General features: G+C 38.3%; 1 protein-coding gene across 4 annotated transcripts in view; it reads right to left on the bottom strand.

Annotated features, from left to right (window-relative positions):
* DOCK4 (dedicator of cytokinesis 4) overlaps positions 1-23,605 on the bottom strand; it is a 435,260-nt gene that overhangs the window by 76,173 nt on the left and 335,482 nt on the right. For all 4 annotated transcript variants that reach the window (XM_058724565.1, XM_058724568.1, XM_058724567.1 and 1 more), the window contains exons 26-27: positions 16,409-16,507; positions 5,616-5,710 (exon numbers count right to left, since the gene is read on the bottom strand). In XM_058724565.1, the coding sequence (XP_058580548.1) occupies positions 5,616-5,710; positions 16,409-16,507 (194 nt within the window). The remainder of the gene's footprint in view (positions 1-5,615; positions 5,711-16,408; positions 16,508-23,605) is intronic.

Raw genomic sequence — 23,605 nt, 5'->3', positions numbered from 1 at the left:
CAATAAGTTCTATTGTAGCCTCACAACTATATTTAAACCTATGCTTTGTTATCCTTGGTTGCTGTAGTAGGTAATTCTAAAATGAGAAGCTTGTAAAACATCTTACACCCCTTTGAAAGATATTTTAAAGAACAGAAGCAAAGACACTCCAAGTGGAGGGCACAACATAAGCCAAAACAAGGAAGCAGGAAGCCAAGTGCTTTTGCTTTTAGTCAAGGAAGCATGCAGTGTGGGTGGGGAAGAATGGAACAAGGATTGAAAGAGAGGGATTTTAACAACTCCCTTGACCTTCTCCACTGAGCAGCAGTGGCAGAAAGTCATTCACATGTCAGCAGCCTCAGTTTTGGCCTGTTAGGCTCAGATCTTAAGGAAACCTTTCCTTTCATGTATTCATTCTTCCTGCCAGCTCCTCCCAACTCACCAGGATAGGGACCATGTGGGAAGTTCTTGTGTAAATATTTGCCATAACTATTTGAGTGTGGCACATTCATCTTACTAATAGATAGTTTTGGCAAAAATCAGTATCTTCTCTCTCCCCTGGACAGGAAAATTGTTTAAGGATTATAACTCTACAAGAAAAACACCACCAGTACGAACGAAAAGCAGTGGTAGTGGTGTTGGCGGGTGCTTAACAGATCAGCTGCCCTACCATCCAACTTTTTCATCATCACTATCACATACCCTGTCTTCCCTCCTGTTACTATGCCAATGCTCCTTAGCTAAGGTCAGGATTTCTTTGTGTGCATGAGATCAGAGCTTCTTTTGTTGAGAAAGTCTTACCACAAAAAGCACTGCCTACATGGCTGGTGTCATTTCCAGTGCAAGCTGACTGCGGAGAGGGAACAGGCAGTTCTCGATATCCCCACTTGCCTACCCAAGTTGTTCCTTCACTTATTCCTGTTTTCTTTAGTATCATCAGTATTTCTGTCTTTGCTGGGCCAGCCCTATCTATAAGCCAAAATACTATATAATTCCATGTTTTAAAAAGGGTCCTAGTCTCCTAATTCCTTCCACATATAGTCCCATTTCTCTGCTCCCTTTCATAGCAACACTTCTAGAGAGCGGCTTATATTTACTGTTTTCACTTTCTCAATTCCTACCTGTTCTTGAATTCACTCTGATAAGGCTTTCTCTATCGGTCCACTGCAACAGCACATGTCAAGGTCATCAATCTCTACACTGCACTGCCAAATCCCGGGTCAACTGCCAGTCTTCATCATCTTCAACCTCCCAGAAGCTCTTGGTATTCCTTCCTTCATGAAATACTTACTTCACAGGACACTGTAGTCTGCTGGTTCTCATTTTAAATCACAGGCTGCTCCTTTTCAGTCTCTTTTGCTGGATGCTTCTCCATACCCTGACCTTTAATAGCAGTATCCTCTACAGCTCCGTTCTAAGTACTCTTCCCCCTTTCAGTCTACACTCCTTTCTGGGTGCTCTCATTCAGTTCCATGGCTTCAAATACCATCCATATGCTGGTGACCCTCAAATGCACATCATCAGCCCTAACCCCTTCCCTCAGCTCCATATAAGCATGGGTAGCTTCCTCTTCTATGTTTCCACTTGGATACCTAAGAGCATCTCAAACTTGTTTAACGTAAGATTCTTCACCTCCCCCCGCACCAAAGCTGTTCCTCTCAGTATTTCCCACCAAAGTGAATGGCACCACCATTCATCCTTTTGTTCAAGCCAAAATTCTAAAGGGCATCTTCCATTTTTTCTCTTCCACCCATATCCAGTCACCTGTAAGTTATGCCATCTCTATCTTCAAAATTGTTCTTGTTACTACCTTCACTGCTATCCACCTGTTCAAGCCATCAAAATCTCTTACCTGCACTGCTGTATTAAGCTACTAACTGGTTCTTCTCGGTTTCTTTCATGTTTCTCTACTCCCTAATATTTGGGCCCTGTCTTCATCTTCCCACCTCATCTTTACTGGTTCCTTCTCTCCTCATGTTTCAGCCATAGTAACAGTCCTTTGGTGCATTTAAATGTGCCACATTCATCCTGACCACAGGGCCTTTGTATATGCTATTCCTGCTGGTAAGAACATTCTTCCTTTGCTGTCTACCTGTTAACTCCTGCTTTAGCTTTCAGCTCAAGTTTGACTTCCTAATGAAAGAGCTCTCCAATCCCAGTACAGAGCAAAGTTCCTTTCATAAACATCTTCAAATAACTGTGCTCTATTTTTATGGAATTTTATACTGTAGGCAACAAAAAAGATTTGCTAAATGGATGGGTCAGGAAATGAATGACCTCCCCTAAGAATCTTTGATTCCATAAATCACCTATTCACTACATAGATCTCATATGAAAGCTAAATTAGCTAATAGTAATAGTCAACTAAATAATTCAGGGTTTGATGAGAAAAAGCACAAAAGAAAATGTATCCTAGGTTTGAAGCCATCATGTACACAAAATAAATAAATTAAGGACCTGAAATTTCAACTCGTAGGCCAGAAGGTTTTACTTTCCTCAGCAGCAAGTCTGTTATAAGATTTATCTCTTTGAAAATGTATAAAACTGTGACTTTATTTTTGTACTGTATTTTGCAATGTGTATGGGAAGGGGGTGGAAAGAAGCTTGTCTCAAAGTGTCCTGTATTTTTGGTACTTAATTTTCATCTCCCTTATGTTCCTTCTTTCTCAAATTGAGCAGTTGTTCTCATCAGAAACATCTACCAAGAACTTAACAGTGGGCACAATACAGCTTTGCACACAAGCTAGAGAGTCACATGTCTTATCCTTGTGAAATTTAGCCTGGATGCAGTTACTGTGTTACCTAATATTAGACATTCAGGTGGAAATAAACCACACAAGACCGTACTAATCACCAAGAGTCTGGTCATAGCTTTTGGTAGGACTTCACATAAAGCAGGGAAGCTACATGGTTTGGGACAATATAGTTTGTAGATGAAAGTTAAAGGCATTTAACTTACTTGAACACACAGGAAGAAAGGATCGGCACATAAAAGAATCCATATTTTGAGTTCGAGGGTAGGGCAGTGTGACTTCTCGGCTAGTTACTATCAATTTGGCATGTATGAAGCACATAGTGGGTAGTAAAAGTGAGAGTTTGGGTCAAAATGCCTCTTTGAGGAGCCCTGATCAAACCATCTAAGGAAGGTAGCACCATGGAAGAAAGGTGGTCAACCTGAGAGATGTAGACCTAGCTCCTCCAACTTGCTTCTACACAGTTAGCAAAGTGATAATGTTTTCTTTCCAGTGTACGTTCTTCAACATATTTCAAATATCCTTAACATCCTTCAGAAATTTAGTTTTCTACCAATATTACATGGCTAATACCTGTATGGATAAAGCAGGAAGAATTGAAGGCTTATTTCTGGAACACATCGCACTCATAAGGCAAGGAAAATCTCATGTGGCTTCATAATTTGAACGGGAAATGGCTAGGGTAGTTGGATGGAGAGAAGAGAGGGAAGCAGAATGGCAAAGAGCAGTGTCTATTTCAACTCTGCAGGAGTTCTACCAGACCCTGGAGCCCTCTCTACAAATTAGATCGGACTTGCCATCACCAGTGGAAAAACAGTGCTCACTTCTTATCAGCACTGACTTGGGTGGCAAGGGCATGATGTCATCATCACATTTAGCAAAGGCTGATGGCCTTTTCCTTGGATTTGCTTTTGGAGTATCTTCTGTTTAAATGTATTACACAGAGCTCATCTCAAAGTAACTGTGCTCCTGTTTGATTAGCACCAGATAAAAATATTGAACATTGTGTGTTTACTCAAAAGCAGAATCTATACTTCTAAGTCTGTTAACCATTTGTGTGACCATGAAGTCTTCATAAACAGAGTGTAGATTTTTAGGTGAAGTAGAGAGGGACAGTGTTTACTTTAAAAAAGTCACATTGTGGTCACGATTTTCAGGAAGCTCAAGCAGAGCCTGTGTGCATAAGGAACAAAATGTCAAATTTATCTTTGGTTTGAATTTCTGCCATTAAATATTCTAATTTAAGGCAAAATATCCCTGTGCACACAGGGCAGACATGATGACCAAATGATGATGCTGCATGATGATGATGTCAGCAGCCTGGACCTCTTCCCAGATGGCTCCCTGGACTATTTCATAGCCCTCTGCATGTACCCAGCATGTAGATCTTTGGTAATAAGGCCAGATACATGACAAATAGTTCCCATTTAAATCTGTGGCTTCCGGACATCCAGACAAAAAGATATGTGATTCTACTCACAGATATCAAACTAAATATGCTAAATTCTAAAGAGAGCTATTTCAGGAATCTCAATTAGTCTTCAAAATGGAAAAGCTTCTTCTGTACTTATGTAAAATATAATATGCCATATTATACTATTTGTTACTTCACAAGTTTTTAACACATCATTTTAACACCTCCACATCTATAAATGTAGACTGCAGCAGAAGCCATATTAGGCACATCTTATCAAAATCAAACCCTATATTACTGTGGCTCTTACCACCATCATACCTGGCATCTGGGGAAGACATATGGTATCTCTGGCCTATGGCTAGATACCTGGAGAATTCAACTGTTATCCTGAATGTGAAGGTGTTCGGGGCTGGACAAGAGGAGGAAGGAGAAGCAGGCAAACGTAGACTTGAAAGAAAGAATGTTCAAGAAACAGGGTAAATGACAAGTGTGGAAGTAAAGATCAGCCAGTTTCCTGAAGAACTTCACCTTCATTCTGTATCCTGAGATGACAGAGACAGGAAGCATGACAGCAGATAAAGCCATGACACTGTATTCTCTGGGACAGCTCCTGCCATTCTGGCTGCCCTCTAATCTCTTTTCCTGGCTCCTATTCCTTCTAGTACTGACGTCAAATGTTTGATTTTTTTCCCCCTGGATGTGCCTAATACAAGCCAATTTTATCAACTTCCAGAGATTCATCTTTATGTCAATATCTCCCCAAATGTCTTCTCTAGTTCTGAATTTTGCTGAGAGCATTATTTTCAGTAGTCTACCAGCCTTCTCAGTTGGCTGTATAAAAGAAACTTCAATCTTCATGTATCCAACTCAGGGGTCATATCTTATTCCCAGGGCTGAGTACATAGTAGACACTTAATGTATTCCGCTGAGTTAAAATGAATGAAGAAAGATTAGAAATGACTCAAGTGGCCAGCAACAGGGCTTGTTAAGTAAACAATGGTACATCTACTCAATAGAACATGATACAACTATCAAAGAAAAAAGAAACATAAACAAATGAGGGGCTTTCTAAGTATTAATGTGGAAAGACTGCCAGGATTTTTTTAGGGGAAAAAGTAACGTGCTGTATTACGCACCTGCCAGGCAGAAAAGAACACTGGAAGGTCATGCAAGAAACAAAGAAAAGTGTTTATTACAGGCTGGGGGTAAGGAATAAATATGGAAGGTGGGAGTGAGATTTTTCAGTGTACACTCTTGTTATATTACTTGATTTTTGAACTATGTTCATTTATCACCTATTTAAAACGAATAGTAATACTTTTTAAAAAGTGAGACAAGTTAATTCAGAGTCAAAGGACAAGAATCCCTGGATTTGAAGCTTTCAAATTTGAGATCAGACTAAAAAAAAATTCATTTTGTGCCTCCTCTCCAATGAGCTGCAATTGTCATCAATTTAAATGTCTTACTTGTTAGCCACCAAGCGCATAACAGTCCAGTCCTTTGGAAACATCTCTGGGCGTATCAATATTCGGAACACAGTAAATATCTGCAGCAGAAAATCCTTGGATAGGAAGGAAATAGACCATTTTACTGAGTTATTGTAACAGTCAACACACACACACACACACACACACACACGCACACGCACACGCACACACACAGCACTGTTGTTACCATTTCCAAAGAAACTACAGAGAAGGGAGCCATGTTTTCATAGTTCACCAGGAGAAAGAATCATCGCCCTACCCATTCTCAACACCCAAGTGGTTTGCTACTCTTCCCAAATGTTCTCTTTTCTTTCTCATAAATGGTGGGAATGGCTTTTCATTCCTCTTCACAAGCTCTAAGCATTTAGGTTTTATAAATAAAGAGGAAGACTGGCTTAGCAGGCAAATATGTTCTCTTCTTTTATTATAGTCTTAAACATCAGAACTTCTCATATCAAGAGAACTATCAACAATCCTTCCTTTTAAGTGTCAAAATTTAGAAAGTTATATTCATTAAAAAGAATTTTCGGCAAACACCCATGTTTCTTAGAGGGCATTCTGAAGATATAGTATTAATAGTATGCATGTAGGTTTACAGAATCTGAGCATGATATGCGGAATACACTCAAATAAGGATGTGTGCTAGGCCAAGCCCAGTGGTGAGTGCTTAGTAGCTATGAGTGTCAAAGAATTCTTCACAGAGATGTCATGCCAGAGGGCAGTGGTATTTACTAAGATGTTATCCTTAAACCCATCACCTGGAAACACTCTTGACAGGAGGCTATTTCCAGACACAGAAATACCTCTTCTTTTTTTTTTCAACTTTTTTTTTTTTTTTTAATTTATTTTTGGGACAGAGAGAGACAGAGCATGAACGGGGGAGGGGCAGAGAGAGAGAGGGAGACACAGAATCGGAAACAGGCTCCAGGCTCCGAGCCGTCAGCCCAGAGCCTGACGCGGGGCTCGAACTCACGGACCGCGAGATCGTGACCTGGCTGAAGTCGGACGCTTAACCGACTGCGCCACCCAGGCGCCCCAGAAATACCTCTTCTTAAAACATTACAAGTAATAGGGTCCCAAATGGTGCAGCATTTTATACTTAAAGGCAACTCTAGGAGATAACACACTACATGTAATGAGTGACATAAAGCGTGCCCAATCAGAAAGAAATTGGCTCAATCTAGCTTTTATTTAGACTTATTAACTAGAAAACAAAGATTTCTTGGTAACCTTAAGCAATGCTAGGAAAATACATCTCGCTGCCAATCTGATTGAAGTCAACAGTATGGTGATGCTTAAAACAAACAAACAAAAAAACAAACACATGAGTTTTATATATGAAACCCAACAACACACTATGTTAAACGTGTAAGCTGCTTGAATATAAGATTACAGTTGTCATTCATATAATGAGGAGATAGCTAGAATCTGAAAATATAAGGAACATCTGGTGGTTGTGTGTATGTGTGTGTAGTTTTTTAACATACTCTAACAGCTTTGATCAAGCCCATAAATATTTTGACAAGGATTTATTTTAGCTTCTTTGGCATCAACACACATAGACTGATATGTAGTATGTACCATGTGGAAATGCGCCCGGTAGGTCACTTTTCTTTAAATGGCCAGATTTTTCTTATGTAGGAAGAGTTTCCCAAATGCATTCCATTGCAGGTCAGATCATTTGGGGAAACACTTCACATTCTAGCCCTCTCTTGAGAAAGTAGGTCATTAGCATACTAAAACTGTGAGAAGCCCTTTTTGATGCATTTCTAAAACTTACTCCAAAAAGTTTTTCAATTTATTCTTTTGGGTGTCCCAGACATGAATATATTATAATCCCTCCAAAAACGGATGTTTGCATTTACCTTTCAAAGAATTTGATCCTACTTCAGTTTCCTATCTTGTTGCACTTGCTTAGATAGAAAAAAAAAAAATCATGAAGGTGGGAAGTCACATCTCACAGTCTACAATTACTTAGGAATGTTGAAATAATTTCTATAACATTGAAATTTCATCTTTTCTCCTCAAAACTTTTAGACAATTGGAAAATGGAGGTAGCACCCTTAGTGCTTGGGTGTCTGTAGGGGGGAAGGTAGGAGAGAGGGATTTCGGTTGCACAGAGAAAAAAGTGACTGAAAAAGTGGCTACAGGAGGCAGGGTATCTACCTCCTGGGCTGGCAACTTTGGTTGTTCTTCTTTCGCAGTGCTGGGGACGAAGGGAAAGTTATTCCAGGTATAGGAGCTGGGGAGAGACAGCCTGTTTCTGTGCCATCTCATTTTCTGGTTCCCGGTTACCTCACAAAATAAAAAGTGTGGCAGCATGTGACATTGTGCCATTGCTCATGTATTGACAGAAATCTTTACTTGCCCTGAGAGAACTTTTTGGCATCTCAAATAGCTCTCTATGGTATCCACGCAAGCTTCACCTACCTTCATAGAGCCAAACACATTCATTGTGGAAATCTTACAATAAAAATACAAGAACATTACATTAACAATCAGAAAATCTAGATTTTAATCCTGGATCTGCAACAAACTAACTCAATGACGTTGGCAATTTATTTGATCTGCCTGAGAGTGAGTTCTCATCCTTGGAAAATGTGGGACCTTTAAGGTCCCTTGTGGTTAGGGGTGATTTAAAAAAGTTAATATGATCACTTATCTATTCATATAATAGACAAAAATGTTTCCTTATTTCTAAATTGTAGGCTAATGCTTCATCAGATGGTAACACAAATACCTTCCACTGTAGCACTTACATGGAATTTAGTTCAGTAAGTATTTATTGTCAACTGTCACGTAACAGGTATCATTTCAAACTCGGTCCCAGTACTTAAAGCACTAACATCTGAACGCTAGATTCTTTGACACCACCCTCCTGCCTGCCCTCCCCAAATACAGCGGTATTTCCCTAAATACTTTTCAGCTCTGATCATTTCACAGAATAAGTACTTTTGCATAGATATATGAAGTTATTTTGCACACATGACAATAACTAACAGATCTTTCCCATAATTTAAAAAAAGAACATTGGTACAATAATATTCCTGTTTGGATAGCAAGAAATAAGGGTTTCATATGCCACTGTTTGAAAATTGGTAGCCTGGGAGCAGTTTCTTTTTGTTTACTTCAAATAGCACAACATGGTAACTTAACTGCATTGCCCGTTTTATTCAAATCAAGGTTCAAATAAAAAAAAAAGAAACAGGGAGGTGGTATGTTACAGAAGCACGTTTTCTGCAGTGCAAGAGGTTTAAGAAAGGAAGTTCATATGAAAACCAAAATGATAAAAAGTTCCATTCTCAAAAGACATGAAAGCAAGAGCAATTTTTTGTGATTTTCAAAATTATCACTAACATTTATTCATCCATAAATATTGGGTGCTTTCTAAAGCACCAGGCACTGTGTTAGATGCTGGGTTACACCTAGTGGGGTAAGATACATTCTGTTATTGATTCATGCAAGAGTAGTCCCGGAGGGCCTGCGATATGTCATACCACAATCAGCTGAATGTGACACCTGCCTTCATGGAGCTTATGGTTTGGTGGGAGGGATGAATGTGTATCTAAAAACCACACAGACAACACGTGTGCGCTACCAATGGGGGAAGTGTGAGGACCAAGTAGTCCAGGTAGAGGGAAGAGCACCAAGCTTGAAAGGCAAGAGACAACACAGGGCTGTCTGGACTGTAGGGGGGAGTGGCAAGAAATGGGGGTGAAAGATAAGACGGGAAAAATCAAAAGCTGACAGACAGATGATAGATAGGGACCAATCAAAGATAAACAAATAGAAGAAAGATAAATAAAAGGTAAATAAATCTCATTCTTTCTTCATGGTAAGGAACATGGAAGTTTACCCTGAGGGCGATGAGAAGGCTATTAGGGGTCTCTTTTATGCAGATGTGGGAGAAGATTAAATGTATTTTACACTCATTTTCTGACTGTGTCATACAAAAAATTGTTTTGTGTTTACACATAAGACTGTGGTATGTGAACAGCACAGGATAGAAATTAAGTTCACGAAACAGAATTAGTGAGAGACAGGAGACAGAACTCTGAGACCATGAAACATGAATTAAGAACTCAAGAAAATAAAGCATCACCAGGTAGATAGACCAGCACACAGTCTCCTTGTGTCAAAAGCAATGAACAGGGACAGAGCCTTCTAGGAACACATTTCCTTTACTTACGATTTAAAGTAGAGTCGAATATTATTTTAAAAATTTGCCACAAATTTCAAATGTGTAACACCCTTGATATGGAGTTTGAATTCAAATAAAGGGTGTTAATAATCATTATCACAGTGAAATTCATACCCTTAAAGTTGAATGAGCACATTATGTAAAAATAACTCCCAAGTGGTCTTCAGTCTTCAAGAGCTATAGAGTTATTTTTCTATAATAAAGACTATAAGCTGAAATAATCATATGGAAAAAGATGGTTTGTGAGGTATGCAGACATTTACTGAGAGGGTTGTTTCAACGAACAAAGATATAATATTCCAGGCTCTGTGCTTAGGACACAAAGACATGGTGTCTATTCTCACAGAGCACAGTCATCAAGGAGTCAAGGAGACAACAGTTACAAGGCAATGTTGGATGTTATCATGAAGACGGGGTGGTGGGCACTGTATTCTGTGAATGCTTCATAAAGAAAGAGATTCCTAGGCTGGATTTTACAGAATGAGTCAAAATCAGGGAAGGGATTAATAGGGGTACAAACTAAGTAATGCAAATGAGTAGTGGTGGAATAGGCATTTCAGGTAGATTAAAAAAAAAAAAAAAGAAAAGAAAAAGAAAAAGATTCGGAGGAATTAAACCCAAGTAATTTTAAGTGGCTAGAGTGAGATGTGTTTGGAAGAGAGTAGAGGGTAGAGGATATTGAGAATGTAAGGTAGACTGAAGACAGGGATGATGTTGGCAAAGACTGGGTCTTGTCCCACAGGGAATGTGAAGTCCTCAGGGCTTTAAAGTTGGACTGTGATGTGATCAGATATAATTTTGGAAAGCTAGTGGGCCAGTATATGAGAGACAATGAAAGGTTTTAATAGTGCTGTACTTAACTTCCAGAACATGTATAATATCACATTTAAGCGGGATCCCCACAGTTCTATTTGAAAAGTCATAATCAACAAAGAACAGGAAACTCACTGCTCTCTATGTACCAGAAATACCATGGATATGGACAAAACTTTAGCCCTCAGTAGAAGGTGGGTGTATAATAAAACGTTACTGACTACAGAAGGAGGAAAAAAAAAAACCCTAATCACTTCCTAGTCTTGCTTTTGTTCATTTCTAAAATAATGCCATTCTACAAAAGGAAAGAACTAAATAATGCAGAGTACCAGTCCTTGGGTCCTTGGTCCTACACAGTTCTCTTGACATTGTTACTTACACCACTCACACATAGCACGCGAGGACCAAGGAGAAGAAATGGCATACTGTTCAAAATGTCAGAAGCTACCCCAAGAATCACCCTGGAGAGGTCCTGATTCTTCAAGCAAGAATGGAGTAAAAACACCAATAGTCTTAGTAAATACGAGAACTACATACTTTCAAATTTGTTTTAATTTAGAGAACCACTGTGAAATGCTAGGCCAAATCTTTCTTTGAATTGATAAGAGTAAAGAAAAAAAAGCAGTGATGCTAGGGATAAAGAACAACAAAAATGTTAACCTGAATGTTTCAACATCTAATCTGTCAGTATTAATGAAGATTTAAAGTGCACATATCGCAGTTCTACTTCAGGAATTCATTCTGCAGCAATAAGGCCATAAGCACAGAGAGATGTGTTATCATGATGTTCACCACTATACCCTTTCCATTGGCAAAAATCAGAAACATCCTGAACACCCAACAAAAGGGGAATGATTACATTATTTAGCATCCATACAATGAGATTCAGAAGAATAAAAGATGTAACAAGCTCTATAATGTTCAGGACATATTACTATGTGGAAAAGTGCAACTACTATGAATGCTATATTCCATCAAAAATACGTGTGTATATACCATAAAAAATAATCTATGAGGATACAACCTTATGTGTTAACAGTAGCTCCCTCTGGGGATCAGAAAACATGTATGTGGAAGGGAGGCAGACATATACTTTGATCACTTTTAACTAGTAGGTTAAATGGGATTCTTCCTGTCTAATCCCAATAGCAGTTATAATTTTCCATTGACTATCACTTTACTAAGCTCTGCCCTCCCTTATGTATTATATATTCCATTTCTAATCTAAAGGTAGATACAAAACCCTCAAATAACTCTTTCCATTAACTTGGCCTTTCATCTCCATGACTGGAATTGCCTTATTACTTTTAAAGAGTGGACAAATGAAATTTTATGCAATTTGATAGCGAAGATTTTGGTTTCTAACAAACGTCATTAGAGTTTAGGGAAAAGGTGAGTTGAGCTGCGTGAACAAGAGCTCACATGTTAATAGAATTCCAGGCCCTCTCAGTTACTTCCTTGGCGGGGGCGGGGCGGGGGATGGAGTTTGGGGGTTGGTTGGCCGGGAGTAAAATGAGGCACTGTAGGAAAAGTCTTTAGCGCTGCATCTGGCCCATAGCAGTGGGGGTGGTGGTGAGGAGGTAATATCAGCCATCATCACTGTTGTTTATATACATCCCACTCAATTATAACTTAATGATTTAGATGCTGTTAATAACATGAAAGCATTAAGACTAGCAAAGACTGTTTTGCTCGTCTTGATATCCCTAATGTCTAGCCACTGTGCTCAATATATGTTTGTTGAATCAAGTAACCGTCATTTGTAATAAAATAGTAATAGTGCCAACCTCAGGGGGTTCTTCTGAGGATTCAGGGAGTTAATATTAATCAACCTTTTAGAACAGTACCTTGCATGTACTAAGATTTACAATTATATAAATGTTTACTGTTTGAGGTTCTCAGCTCTTTACCACAACAGCCAAAGCTCAAAGTGGTCTAAAATGTTGGTGATAATCCATTTGGCAGCAAAACCTGACCTGAACTATTCAGTCTTTATTTAACCTCACCTGGAGTGAATATTTTTTAACTGCACAAATATTAAGATTTTTGATTAGAGTGGCTATGCCCATAGCCCATATATAGTATGTGCACCATATAGATTACCTTTCTGAAATGTCAAAAGATTCTAATTTCTAAAATGCACTTAATATTGAGGACTTTGCATAAGGGACAGTGGACCAGTGTTACTATTTTTAAAAGATCTTGTAATTTAGATTTCAGTAGCATAAATAGGGATATTTGGGTTTTTTTTTTTAATTTTTTTTTTAACGTTTTTTATTTATTTTTGAGACAGAGAGAGACAGAGCATGAACGGGGTAGGGTCAGAGAGAGAGGGGGACACAGAATCTGAAACAGGCTCCAGGCTCTGAGCAGTCAGCACAGAGCCCGACGAGGGGCTCGAACCCACAAGCTGTGAGATCATGACCTGAGCCGAAGTCGGACGCTCAACCGACTGAGCCACCCAGGCGCCCCAGGGATATTTGGGTTTTAAGAAAACTGAGAACAAGAAAAATCTGTTAAAAGGTGACATCTGAACTTTTAAAATGCAGATTAAAACCGGATGACTAATTAGCCTTTAGTGAAAAAAAAATAATAATAATAAAAAAAATGACTTTTAGCTTGCCTTCACTCCAGTTACTCCCCTTTCATTCTTACACTGGAAAGGTGATCTTCCTCCTAGTCACAGATACTTCTGTCCCCTCCTGCTGCCTTTGCGGGGAACCTCACCACCCTTGCACTTCTTCCTTATGTCTTCAGCTTCTCCTCCACCAGCTCCAATCATCCATATTCAAACATGCTTAAGTCTCCTCCAAAATAAATATTTCTAGGACATCCAAGTTCCCCTTTAGTACACACCTGTCCTCCCTTTCTTGAAACATGGCATGCATCTACTGTATCTTTTTCATTTTTTCATTCTGCAATTCATGACAGCTTGGTTTCCACCCTCACTACTGTATTGAAATTGCTCATCAAGTTCATCAACAATAGGAACAGACCCTTTTATGATCCCGCCTCACCACCCTGCAGGAGCCAGTACTGTTCACCACTTCTCCCCCCCTCATGCTTAGGATTCTATTTAGAGCTCTTCAATTACATGCTCTACACTCTTCTTCTGTGTTCACATTTACTTCCCTATCAATTACTATTCACTAGCTGATAATTCCCAAATCTACAACTGCAGCCTAGCTCTGTCTCTTGAACTTCAGACACTGTTTATAAGACATTCATTTTAATGTCCCTCAAGTGACCAAACTCAAGCTGAAACTGAATTTATGTTTGCTCCCAAACCTGTACACCCATACCTCCTTGGTTCCCCATGCAGTGAGTGGCACCTACATCTGGCCTGTTGTCAGAGAGCCTGGGATTCATCTTCAACTCTTCTCTCTCCTTCACCTCTTCTCACTCCTTCATCTTTTTTTTTTTTTTTTTTTTTTTTTTTTTTTTTTTTTATGAAATCAGTTACCAACACCTGTCAACTGAACTTCCTAAATGACTCTAGAATCTACCATCATGATCACCTCTCTTTCAGGCCACAGTCATCACTAGCACAGACTATTCTGCCTCAGATACTTTACACAGTTCTGCTTCCTGTTTGTCTTTGGCTAATTCATTTTCAATAGTGCAACCAAGCAGGTTTTTCTTAACTGAAATGGGATCATGGCTCTCCTTTCTTTCTTAAAACCCTCCACAGCTTCCAGATGTCCTCAACATAAAGTCCACACACATTCTCAGAGCACTGTATCTTACACCTCTCTTCCTCATAGTCTATATTCTATCAGACAATCAACAAATGTTTCTCGAGTGCCTAAAATGTGGTGAGCATGTTCTGGGATCTGAGGATACAGCAGTGAACCAGTCAAAGCTTCAGACACCAAGGAGCTTATAATCTAGTGGCTAGGGGTTGGGGATTCACCGAAACAAATAAACTAAAGCATTCCAGATTTGAATAACTGTGAGCGCAGGGAGTATGCTATGTCAGCACATTCTGGGGACACTTTAGGTGAGAGATCTAACCAAAGACAGGTACAGCACACTCTTACTCATCTCTTAGCTCTCAGCTGAGAGCTCCCTTGGGGACTTTTCCTCATGTCATGAGTTTGGCCTGGCAGGAATTCCTAGATGCTCTGGAGCACTGTGGTGTCAATGTCTATTACCTGCCTGATTTCTCCCCCTACAGGGACTGGACAATTTGTTCCTGGCTACATAATAAAACTAGTAGGGCTTAGCATGCCTGAATTTTTCAATCAGTATTTCTTGAAGGACAGATGAAGTAATTAAGAGCATGAAATAATTTTCCTGGCCTGAAGGCCTAGTTAATTTTGAAGTAGGAAATTTTGAAAAGGTGTGTGGATGACTGAAATGAGGAAAGGCCATATAAAATACTTTATTCATTACTTCCATTTGCTCTATTGTTATTAATGTGAATAATAAGGCATAAAACTCAATACCTAGATTAAATTCACCATGGTTTTCAATGCATGCTTCTCGGCTATTTTTTTAATTCCTAGGCTCTGTAAAAGTAAGTATCCTTTCTTATGTGAAAGTTTGAAACATGAAGTCATAGACCTCTTATGTAAAGCCTAATAGCTCCTTAATAGTGCTACATACTCAACTTCTGAAGAATGTTAATAACTGCACAATTATCTTCCTTTTTAGCCACATGGATTTCTGTGTCTAGAGTGGGTATCATCTAAAGTCCTTTATCTGTTTTTAATTCTAAACTCAAGACTGAAAGTAATCATGAAAAACAGATTGTTAGGCACAGGTATATGCCAAGTGACTGACTGCTAGAAAGATTACATCTGCCCAAATCTATTCTCTTTGTTTCATGATTCAGCCTGTCATCTGCTGCAAGGTAACTAAAGGATTTTTCTGAGGTCATGCAACATCTTCCAGGCAGTTAAAAATCAAAGGTAAATGATTCCTGTGCATGATATATATTTTAAAAATCTACAAATCTCCCCCTGAGGTGCTGCGAAGGCTTCTGGTCATGCCAACGTTGCAGCGCGACTGTTCTATGGTCCTCTAATTCTCCACCACCTGGCATATCAGTACTCCTTCCATTATGATGGCTTACCTATGAAGATGCCTGGAAAACTCAAGAGACGGAAGAGAGATAAAAGTAAATAAGAACAGATGACAGGTCATTCCTCCAACTGAGGACAATCAACTTCTAAGCTTTTAGTGAACACCATGATGGAAGTATTGAAGTTCCATAAATCTCAGCAAAGTGTGAATTTTTATAAACCTGGCATCAATATTTTCTATTGAATGTCAGCCTGTCACACTAGCACAGCATAGTGATTAGACTGTAGCTCATAGAGAATATCAAACACAACTCTGCTTCTCTAGTCAGAACTCCTCATTGTGGTTTTAGAGTGATGAAATCAGATAATAGGTTTATATATTCTTCCTTATCATCTATAAGGCCAATATTCCTAAGTCTACCTAACTAGAGTTACTCTATTTGCTTTTGTCTCATTAGGTCTGTGATTGTGTTTCTAGTTTACTGGATTTTGCTGACAGGTATTTCAAAGCCTATGTCCTTGTATAAAATAAAAGTTAATTTGCTTTGCTTGAGTAGTTGAAAATCTTAAAGAACCAAGATAGTCAGACATGTGGATGAAGGTGAGAAAAAATAGCATAGATTTAACAGAAACAGGTAAAACAACTGTCAAGGAACTATTTGAACAATGATGAATGTGAACAAGGAAAGCTAAAATGATACAAGAAATTTTTTTAAAAAAGTGTCACTTACCCTTAACTCTTCCTTTGTATTGAAACTATCAAGAAGTTGTTGATAATGTCTATCTGTCATTTGTCGTAATAGGGACAGGAGACAAGCAACAAACTCACCCTAATGTAAAGAAAACAACAACAACAACATAATTTTTAATGAGAGCAAAAATGAACATCAGTAACTTACCTTGAACTGCCCTCAAATAGAACACTTTTTAAGTGTTTTTTTTAAAAAACCTATGAGGATCTAAAGTCACTCTGTGAAGTCTTTTTAATCTAAACTAACCATAATATTATGGTCAAAATTTCTCCCTCTGATGAATACCCTTTACTTGGTATACATGCATTTTCAAATTGGGAGATTTTTTTTTTTTTTTTTTTTTTAACTTGGGTGGAAGCTTTTCACTAGGAAACCAACCTCACACACTTAAAAAAGGCAAGGCCATTTACTGAGAATTTACTATACCTTCATTCATTGTCATTTGAACCTCATTATCAATGCTATGAGGGGGTATAATATTTATTCAAAGAAGATAAATTGTAGGTTCAGTGGGCTAAAAGACTTGTCCAAAGTCACATCACTAAAAAGTGAAAGAGCTAGACTTATCTCTACATCTTTCTGACTCCAAAGCTCTTCCAGTAACTTCATGCTCATTTTTGGATTCACATAATCTCTTCCAACTCATCTGAGTGCTGGTCTGCTGATTTTCAGGGTATAAAAAAGCCATACATTACAATGTTGGTTCCAAACTCCTTTTAAAAATAGTTTGTCATTAAAAAAAATAAAAAATAAAAATAGTTTGTAATTCTTTGTTGCTTGGGTGCTATGTGATTGACTCCTAAAAAGTCAATTTTTAAAAATTAAAAATGAAAAAAGTAGCATCCATAAAATTGCTATCACTTGCATTTCCCAAAGTAAATCTGATTTAAAGTATCTGTGCTTTGATGCAACCTTTTTTGCTCAGCAAAAAATGATCTACTTTTAATGAGAACAATAACATTTAAAACACAATGAACACAACAGGTGTGGCAGTCAGTAATGACTCTAAATTTATAAAAATGTACCTTAATTGGGAATTGGTGTGTGTGTGTGCATGTGTGTGTTTACATGGAAAGAGACTATAGGCTCACATATAAAATTAGAGACTAAAGCCTCTCAGAAATTGGGATTTTCCAACAGAGGCAGCTAAGCCAGGACAGTCAAACATATCCCTACCAGCTGCCATGGGAGGCCTGAGGATGCTACTTAATGACAGCACAGGGTGGCCAAAGATGCAGGCCGGCTTCTTGCATGAGAATAAATAATGATCACACACAAGTATGACAGATAATTATTCCTGCATGCTTATTAGGGCAAATATTTAAGAAACTAACTAGTAAGGGCTAGCAGAAATCTATCTTCTAAGCACAATATAATACTTTGTTAATGAACAAAGACAGTCTTGGTACTTAACACAAGAAATAGAAAATTCAGGGGCACAATGATTAGTATTTTAGTGCATGTGTGTGAGGAAACAACCCAAAGCTAGGAAAATATCCCAAAGGACTGAGAGAACAGTATCTGGTGCTCATAAAGGGCTGGGAATAGTGCCTTTTCTCACCAGCAAGACTGGAAAAACCTCGCCATTATTAGGGAATCAATTAGAATACTAAAAATGATCTTTTCTCAGTGGCAGGGAAAAATTACTCCTAGAATAAATGCTGCTCTGATCCTACCTAAAGAAGTTCATAAGCAAGGTGTTAAATAATCAAACAGTTCCTAAGAAATTTAACCTCATGCTAAAGCAACATTCAAAGCTATTTTTAGGAATTAAAAAAAATCCACTTTTCAAAAGCATAAAATTCACAATCTCTGGCATTCAAGAAAAATTACCAAGCATATAAATAAATAGCAGGAAAATAATGATGCAAATGAGGAGAAAAAAAATCAATAAAAACAGATCCAGATAAAACATAAATAACAGAATTAACAGTAAAGGGCATTAAAATAGTTATTGTTACTATATTCTATATACTCAGGAAACTAGAGTAAAGTTTGAACATGTTAATTTCAGACATGAAAGATATCAAATAGATTCAAATTGAACTTCTAGAGATGAAGACTATAATGTGTGACATGAAAATTTACTTAATAGGACCACTGGCAGATTAGACATTTGCAGAGGGTAAGATTACTGAACTTGAATTAGAAATTCTCCAAAAGCAAAACTACAACAGGGGTGCCTGGGTGGCTCAGTCGGTTAAGCGTCCGACCTTGGCTCAGGTCATGATCTCACAGTTCGTGAGTTTGAGCCCTGCGTCGGGCTCTGTGCTGACAGTTCAGAGAATGGAGCCTGCATTGGATTCTGTCTCCCTCTCTGCTCCTCCCCCGACTCTCTTTCTCTCTCCTTCAATATAAATAAAAACATTTAAAAAAAATTAAAAAAAAAAACCCACAACAACAAAAAAGAAAAAGCATCAGTGAACTATAGGATAACTTCCAGTAGCATAGTATATATGTAATTGCAGATCTCAAAGAGGAGGGAGTAGAAAAAGTAATTGAAGAATAAAGGTGAAAATTTTCAGATTCTATGAAAACTATAAACCTATGTATCAAAAAAGGTCAATAGTTCCTATTCACAAGAAACATGAAAGAAAATACACAAAAGTAAATTATAATAAAACTGCTGATAGCCAGGGATAAAGAGAAAATCTTAACAACAGTCAGTGAAAAAAAGACACGTTATATATAGAGAAACAAAGATAGGGACGAGATAAATCTCTTTAGAAATAATACAAGCTAGGAGGGAACCAAGACGGTGGAACAGCATGGAAGTTTTCTGTGTGTCTTGCGTCCATGAATTACAGCCAGACCAACACTAAACCATCCTGCACACCTACAAAACTGATCTGAGGATTAACATAACAATCTGCACAACCTGAACCACAGAACTCAGCAGTACGCAGCGCGGAGAGGTGAACATGGGGAGAGAGAAACCACGGAGGGCAGGGAGCTGTTTTGCGGGTGGAAAGAGGATGGAGATGGGGACGGGGGGGAATATGGGAAAAGCACCCCTCCCCAAAAGCAGCTGGAGAAAAAGTCGAAAATTGGAAACAGCCGCAGGGACTAAACTAAAAATGGAGAAAGGAGAAAGAGAGGGTTTAAATTCCATTAAGACTGTAAACAAGGGGAGTGCAGAGTCTGCAACTCTGCAGTTTGATACATGGCAGTGCTCTGGTGGGAAGGGCAAACCCCCAGGAGCAGAGCGGGGTCCAAGAGGTTCTTGGGCCACACGGGGAAAAGCAGTTCCACTGTTGGAAGGAACTTTGGTAGAGACTGTTGAGGCCACCTGGTCCCAGCAGACCCCAGAAAATGGCCACATTCGCTGGTGCTGGAACAAGGTCATTAAAGGTGAAGCCTGGTGCCAGATGTGGGTTGTGATTTTCCATAATCCTTGAAACACTGCTGCTAAACTATCTCGTGAACTTTTTCTGGGGCAGCTGGCACCTGGGTGCAGTCTCGGGGCACCGGCAGCAGCATGGTCCCACGAATGTTCCTGGGTGCAGCCGGCATTCGGCCATTGCCCGGTAAGACCTTCTGCGGAGGGGTGGAATGGGTCAAAGCCACAGTCCCTCAGAAGTAAGGTGCCAGGGAAAACAGCCGCATCTGAGACAAAACTTAGGAGTGAGGTCCTACCTAGGGCTTGGTCACGGATAGAGTAAAAGTGGGGAGTGGATGAAAGCTGAAGACAAAGGATCGGTGGGTGATTGCTGATTGGGGAGAACAGAGTTCTGATACTAGAGACTAGGTAGCTGGGTGACGCCATTTTCACCGCTTCCACGCATGCACATACACACCTACGAGGGCCACAACACTCCATCCCAGTAGGCTAGCAGTGCCATCTAGTGAAGAACAGAGCCATTACACTAAGTCCTGCCCAACTCGGCCAACCTAGCTCTTCAAGAACACAAGTCTCACTGCCTGCTTAGTTTATAGACAATAAAGCCCTTCATAGTCTGACTTCTAGGGAAAAACAGTAATTTCAGTCATATTTCAATCTGTTAGCAGGTCCATGTGTTCAATTTTCTTCCTTTCCTCCTTTTTTCTTTTTTCTCTTTTTCACTTTTTTTCTTGAATACAGAAAGAGAAAAAATTCATTCTTATTTTCAATTGTTATTAAGAATATTTTACTATATTTTTTACTTTTGTGTAATTTTTTTCAAATTCTATTTTACTTCCATCATTTATTTTAGTCTACTTCAGTGTATTCACTTTTTCAAATTTCAAACAATTTCCTTTTTTTCTTTTTCTTTTTTCTCTTTTCTGTTTCTTTTCTTTTTCTTGAATACAGAAAGAGAAAAAATTCATTTTTTAAATTTTTATTAAAAATATTTTTCTTTAATTTTTTCTACTATATTCTGTACTTTTGTGTAACTTTTTTCAAATTCTACCTTACTTCCATCATTTCATTTTAGTTTACTTCAGTGTATTATTCATTTTTTCAAATTTTTAAATGATTTCTTTTTTTTTCTTTTTTCTCCCCCTTTTTTCTCTCATCTATCAAGCCACTTTCAACACCCAGACCAAAACACACCTAGGATCTAGCATCATTTATTTGATTTTTCGTGTGTGTATTTTTAATTTTTTAATTTTAATATTTTTTAAATTTTAATTTTTTTTTAATTTTAATTTTTTCTACTTCATTCCTTTTCTCCTTTCAAAATGATGAATGAAGGAATTCACTCAAAAACAAAGGGCAGGAAGAAACGCCATCCAGGCATTTAACCAACACAGATACAAGCAAGATGTCTGAACCAGAATTTAGAATCATGATAATAAGAATACTAGCTGGAGTCGAAAACAGATTAGAATCCCTTTCTGCAGAAATAAAACAAGTAAAAACTAGTCAGGATGAAATAAAAAATGCTATAACTGAGCTGCAATCACGAATAGATGCCACAGCAGCAAGAATGGATGAGGCAGAACAGAGAATCAGCGATACAGAGGACAAACTTATGGAGAATAATGAAGAACAAGAAAAGAGGGAGATTAAGGCAAAAGAGCACGATTTAAGAATTAGAGAAATCAGTGACTCTTTAAAAGGGAACAACATCAGAATCATAGGGGTCCCAGAAGAGGAAGAGAGAGAAATAGGGGTAGAAGTGTTATGTGAGCAAATCATAGTGGAAAACTTTCCTAACGTGGGGAAAGGCACAGACATCAAAATCCAGGAAGCACAGAGATTCAACAAAAACCCATTAGATTCAACAAAAGCCGACCATCAACAAGGCATATAGTCAAATTCACAAAATACTAAGGCAAGGGGAAAATCATGAAAGCAGCAAGGGAAAAAAAGTCCTTAACCTACAAGGGAAGACAGATCAGGTTTGGACCAGACCTATCCACAGAAACTTGGCAGGCCAGAAAGGAGTGGCAGGATATATTCAATGTGCTGAATCAGAAAAATATGCAGCCAAGAATTCTTTATCCAGTAAGGCTGTCATTCAAAACAGAAGGAGAGATAAAAAGTTTCCTAGACAAACAAAAATTAAAGGAGTTTGTGACCACTAAACCATCCCTGCAAGAAATTTTAAGGGGCACTCTCTGAGGGGAGAAAAGGTGAATATATAAATACATACATACGTACATACATAAATTCCTATCTTTCAGTACTCACTGTAAACATCAATGGACTCAATACTCCAATCAAAAGACATAGGGTAACAGAATGGATAAGAAAACAAGATCCATCTATATGCTGTTTACAAGAGACCCACTTTAGATCTAAAGACACCTTCAGATTCAAAGTAAGGTATTGGAGAACCATCTATCATGCTAATGGTCAACAAAAGAAAGCTGGAGTAGCCATACTTATATCAGACAAACTAGACTTTAAAATAAAGACTGTATCAAGAGATGCAGAAGGGCATTATATCATAATCAAGGGGTCTACACACCAAGAAGAAATAACAGTTGTAAACATTTATGCACCAAATGTGAAAGCATCCAAATATATAAATCCATTATCACAAACATAAAGAAACTCATTGATAGTAATACCATAATAGTAGGAGACTTCAACACCACACTCACAGCAATGGACAGATCATCTAATAAAAAAATCAACAAGGAAACATGGCTTTGAATGACACACTGGACCAGATGGACTTAACAGATATATTCAGAACATTTCATCCTAAAGCAGAAGAATATACATTCTTCTCCAGTGCACATGGAATGTTCACCAGAATAGACCATATACTGGGACACAAATCAGCCCTTAGCAAGTACAAAAAGATCGAGATCATACCGTGCATATTCAGACCACAATGCTATGAAACCTGAAATCAACCACAAGAAAAAATTTGGAAAGGTAACAAATACTTGGAGACTGAAGAACATCCTACTAAACAATGAATGGGCTAACCAAGCAGTTAAAGAGGAAGTTAAAAAGTATATGGAAGCCAATGAAAATGATAACAACACAACCCAAAACCTCTGGGATGCAGCAAAGGCAGTCATAAGAGGAAAGTATATAGCAATCCAGGCCTTTCTAAAGAAGGAAGAAAGATCTCAGATACACAACCTAACCTTACGCCTTAAGGAGCTGGAAAAAGAAGGGCAAATAAAACCCCAAACCAGCGGAAGACAGGAAAGAATAAAGATTAGAGCAGAAATTAATGCTATTGAAACCAAAAAAACAGAGAACAGATCAATGAAACCAGAAACTGGTTCTTTGAAAGAATTAACAAAATTGAGAAACGACTAGCCAGTTTGATCAAAAAGAAAAAGGACCCAAATAAATAAAATCAAGAATGAAAGAGGAGAGATCACAACCAACACAGCAGAAATAAAAACAATAATAAGAGAATATTATGAACAATTATATGCCAATAAAATGGGCAATCTGGAAGAAATGGACAAATTCCTAGAAACATATACACTACCAAAACGGAAACAGGAAAAAATAGAAAATTAGAACATACCCACAACCAATAAGGAAATCGAATTAGTCATCAAAAATATGTCAAAAAACAAGAGTCCAGGGCCAGACGGCTTTCCAGGGGAATTCTACCAAACATTTAAGGAAGAGTTAACACCTATTCTATTGAAGCTGTTCCAAAAAATAGAAATGGAGGGAAAAATTCCAAACACATTCTATGAAGCCAACATTATCTTGACTGCAAAACCAGACAGAGACCCCAATAAAAGGAGAACTGTAGACCAATTTCCCTG

This window comes from Neofelis nebulosa, chromosome 4 (assembly GCF_028018385.1).
Source record: "Neofelis nebulosa isolate mNeoNeb1 chromosome 4, mNeoNeb1.pri, whole genome shotgun sequence".
Lineage (NCBI taxonomy): Eukaryota > Metazoa > Chordata > Mammalia > Carnivora > Felidae > Neofelis > Neofelis nebulosa.
Note: the sequence above shows the minus strand (reverse complement) of the source record. Positions and strands in the feature narration are given on the sequence as shown.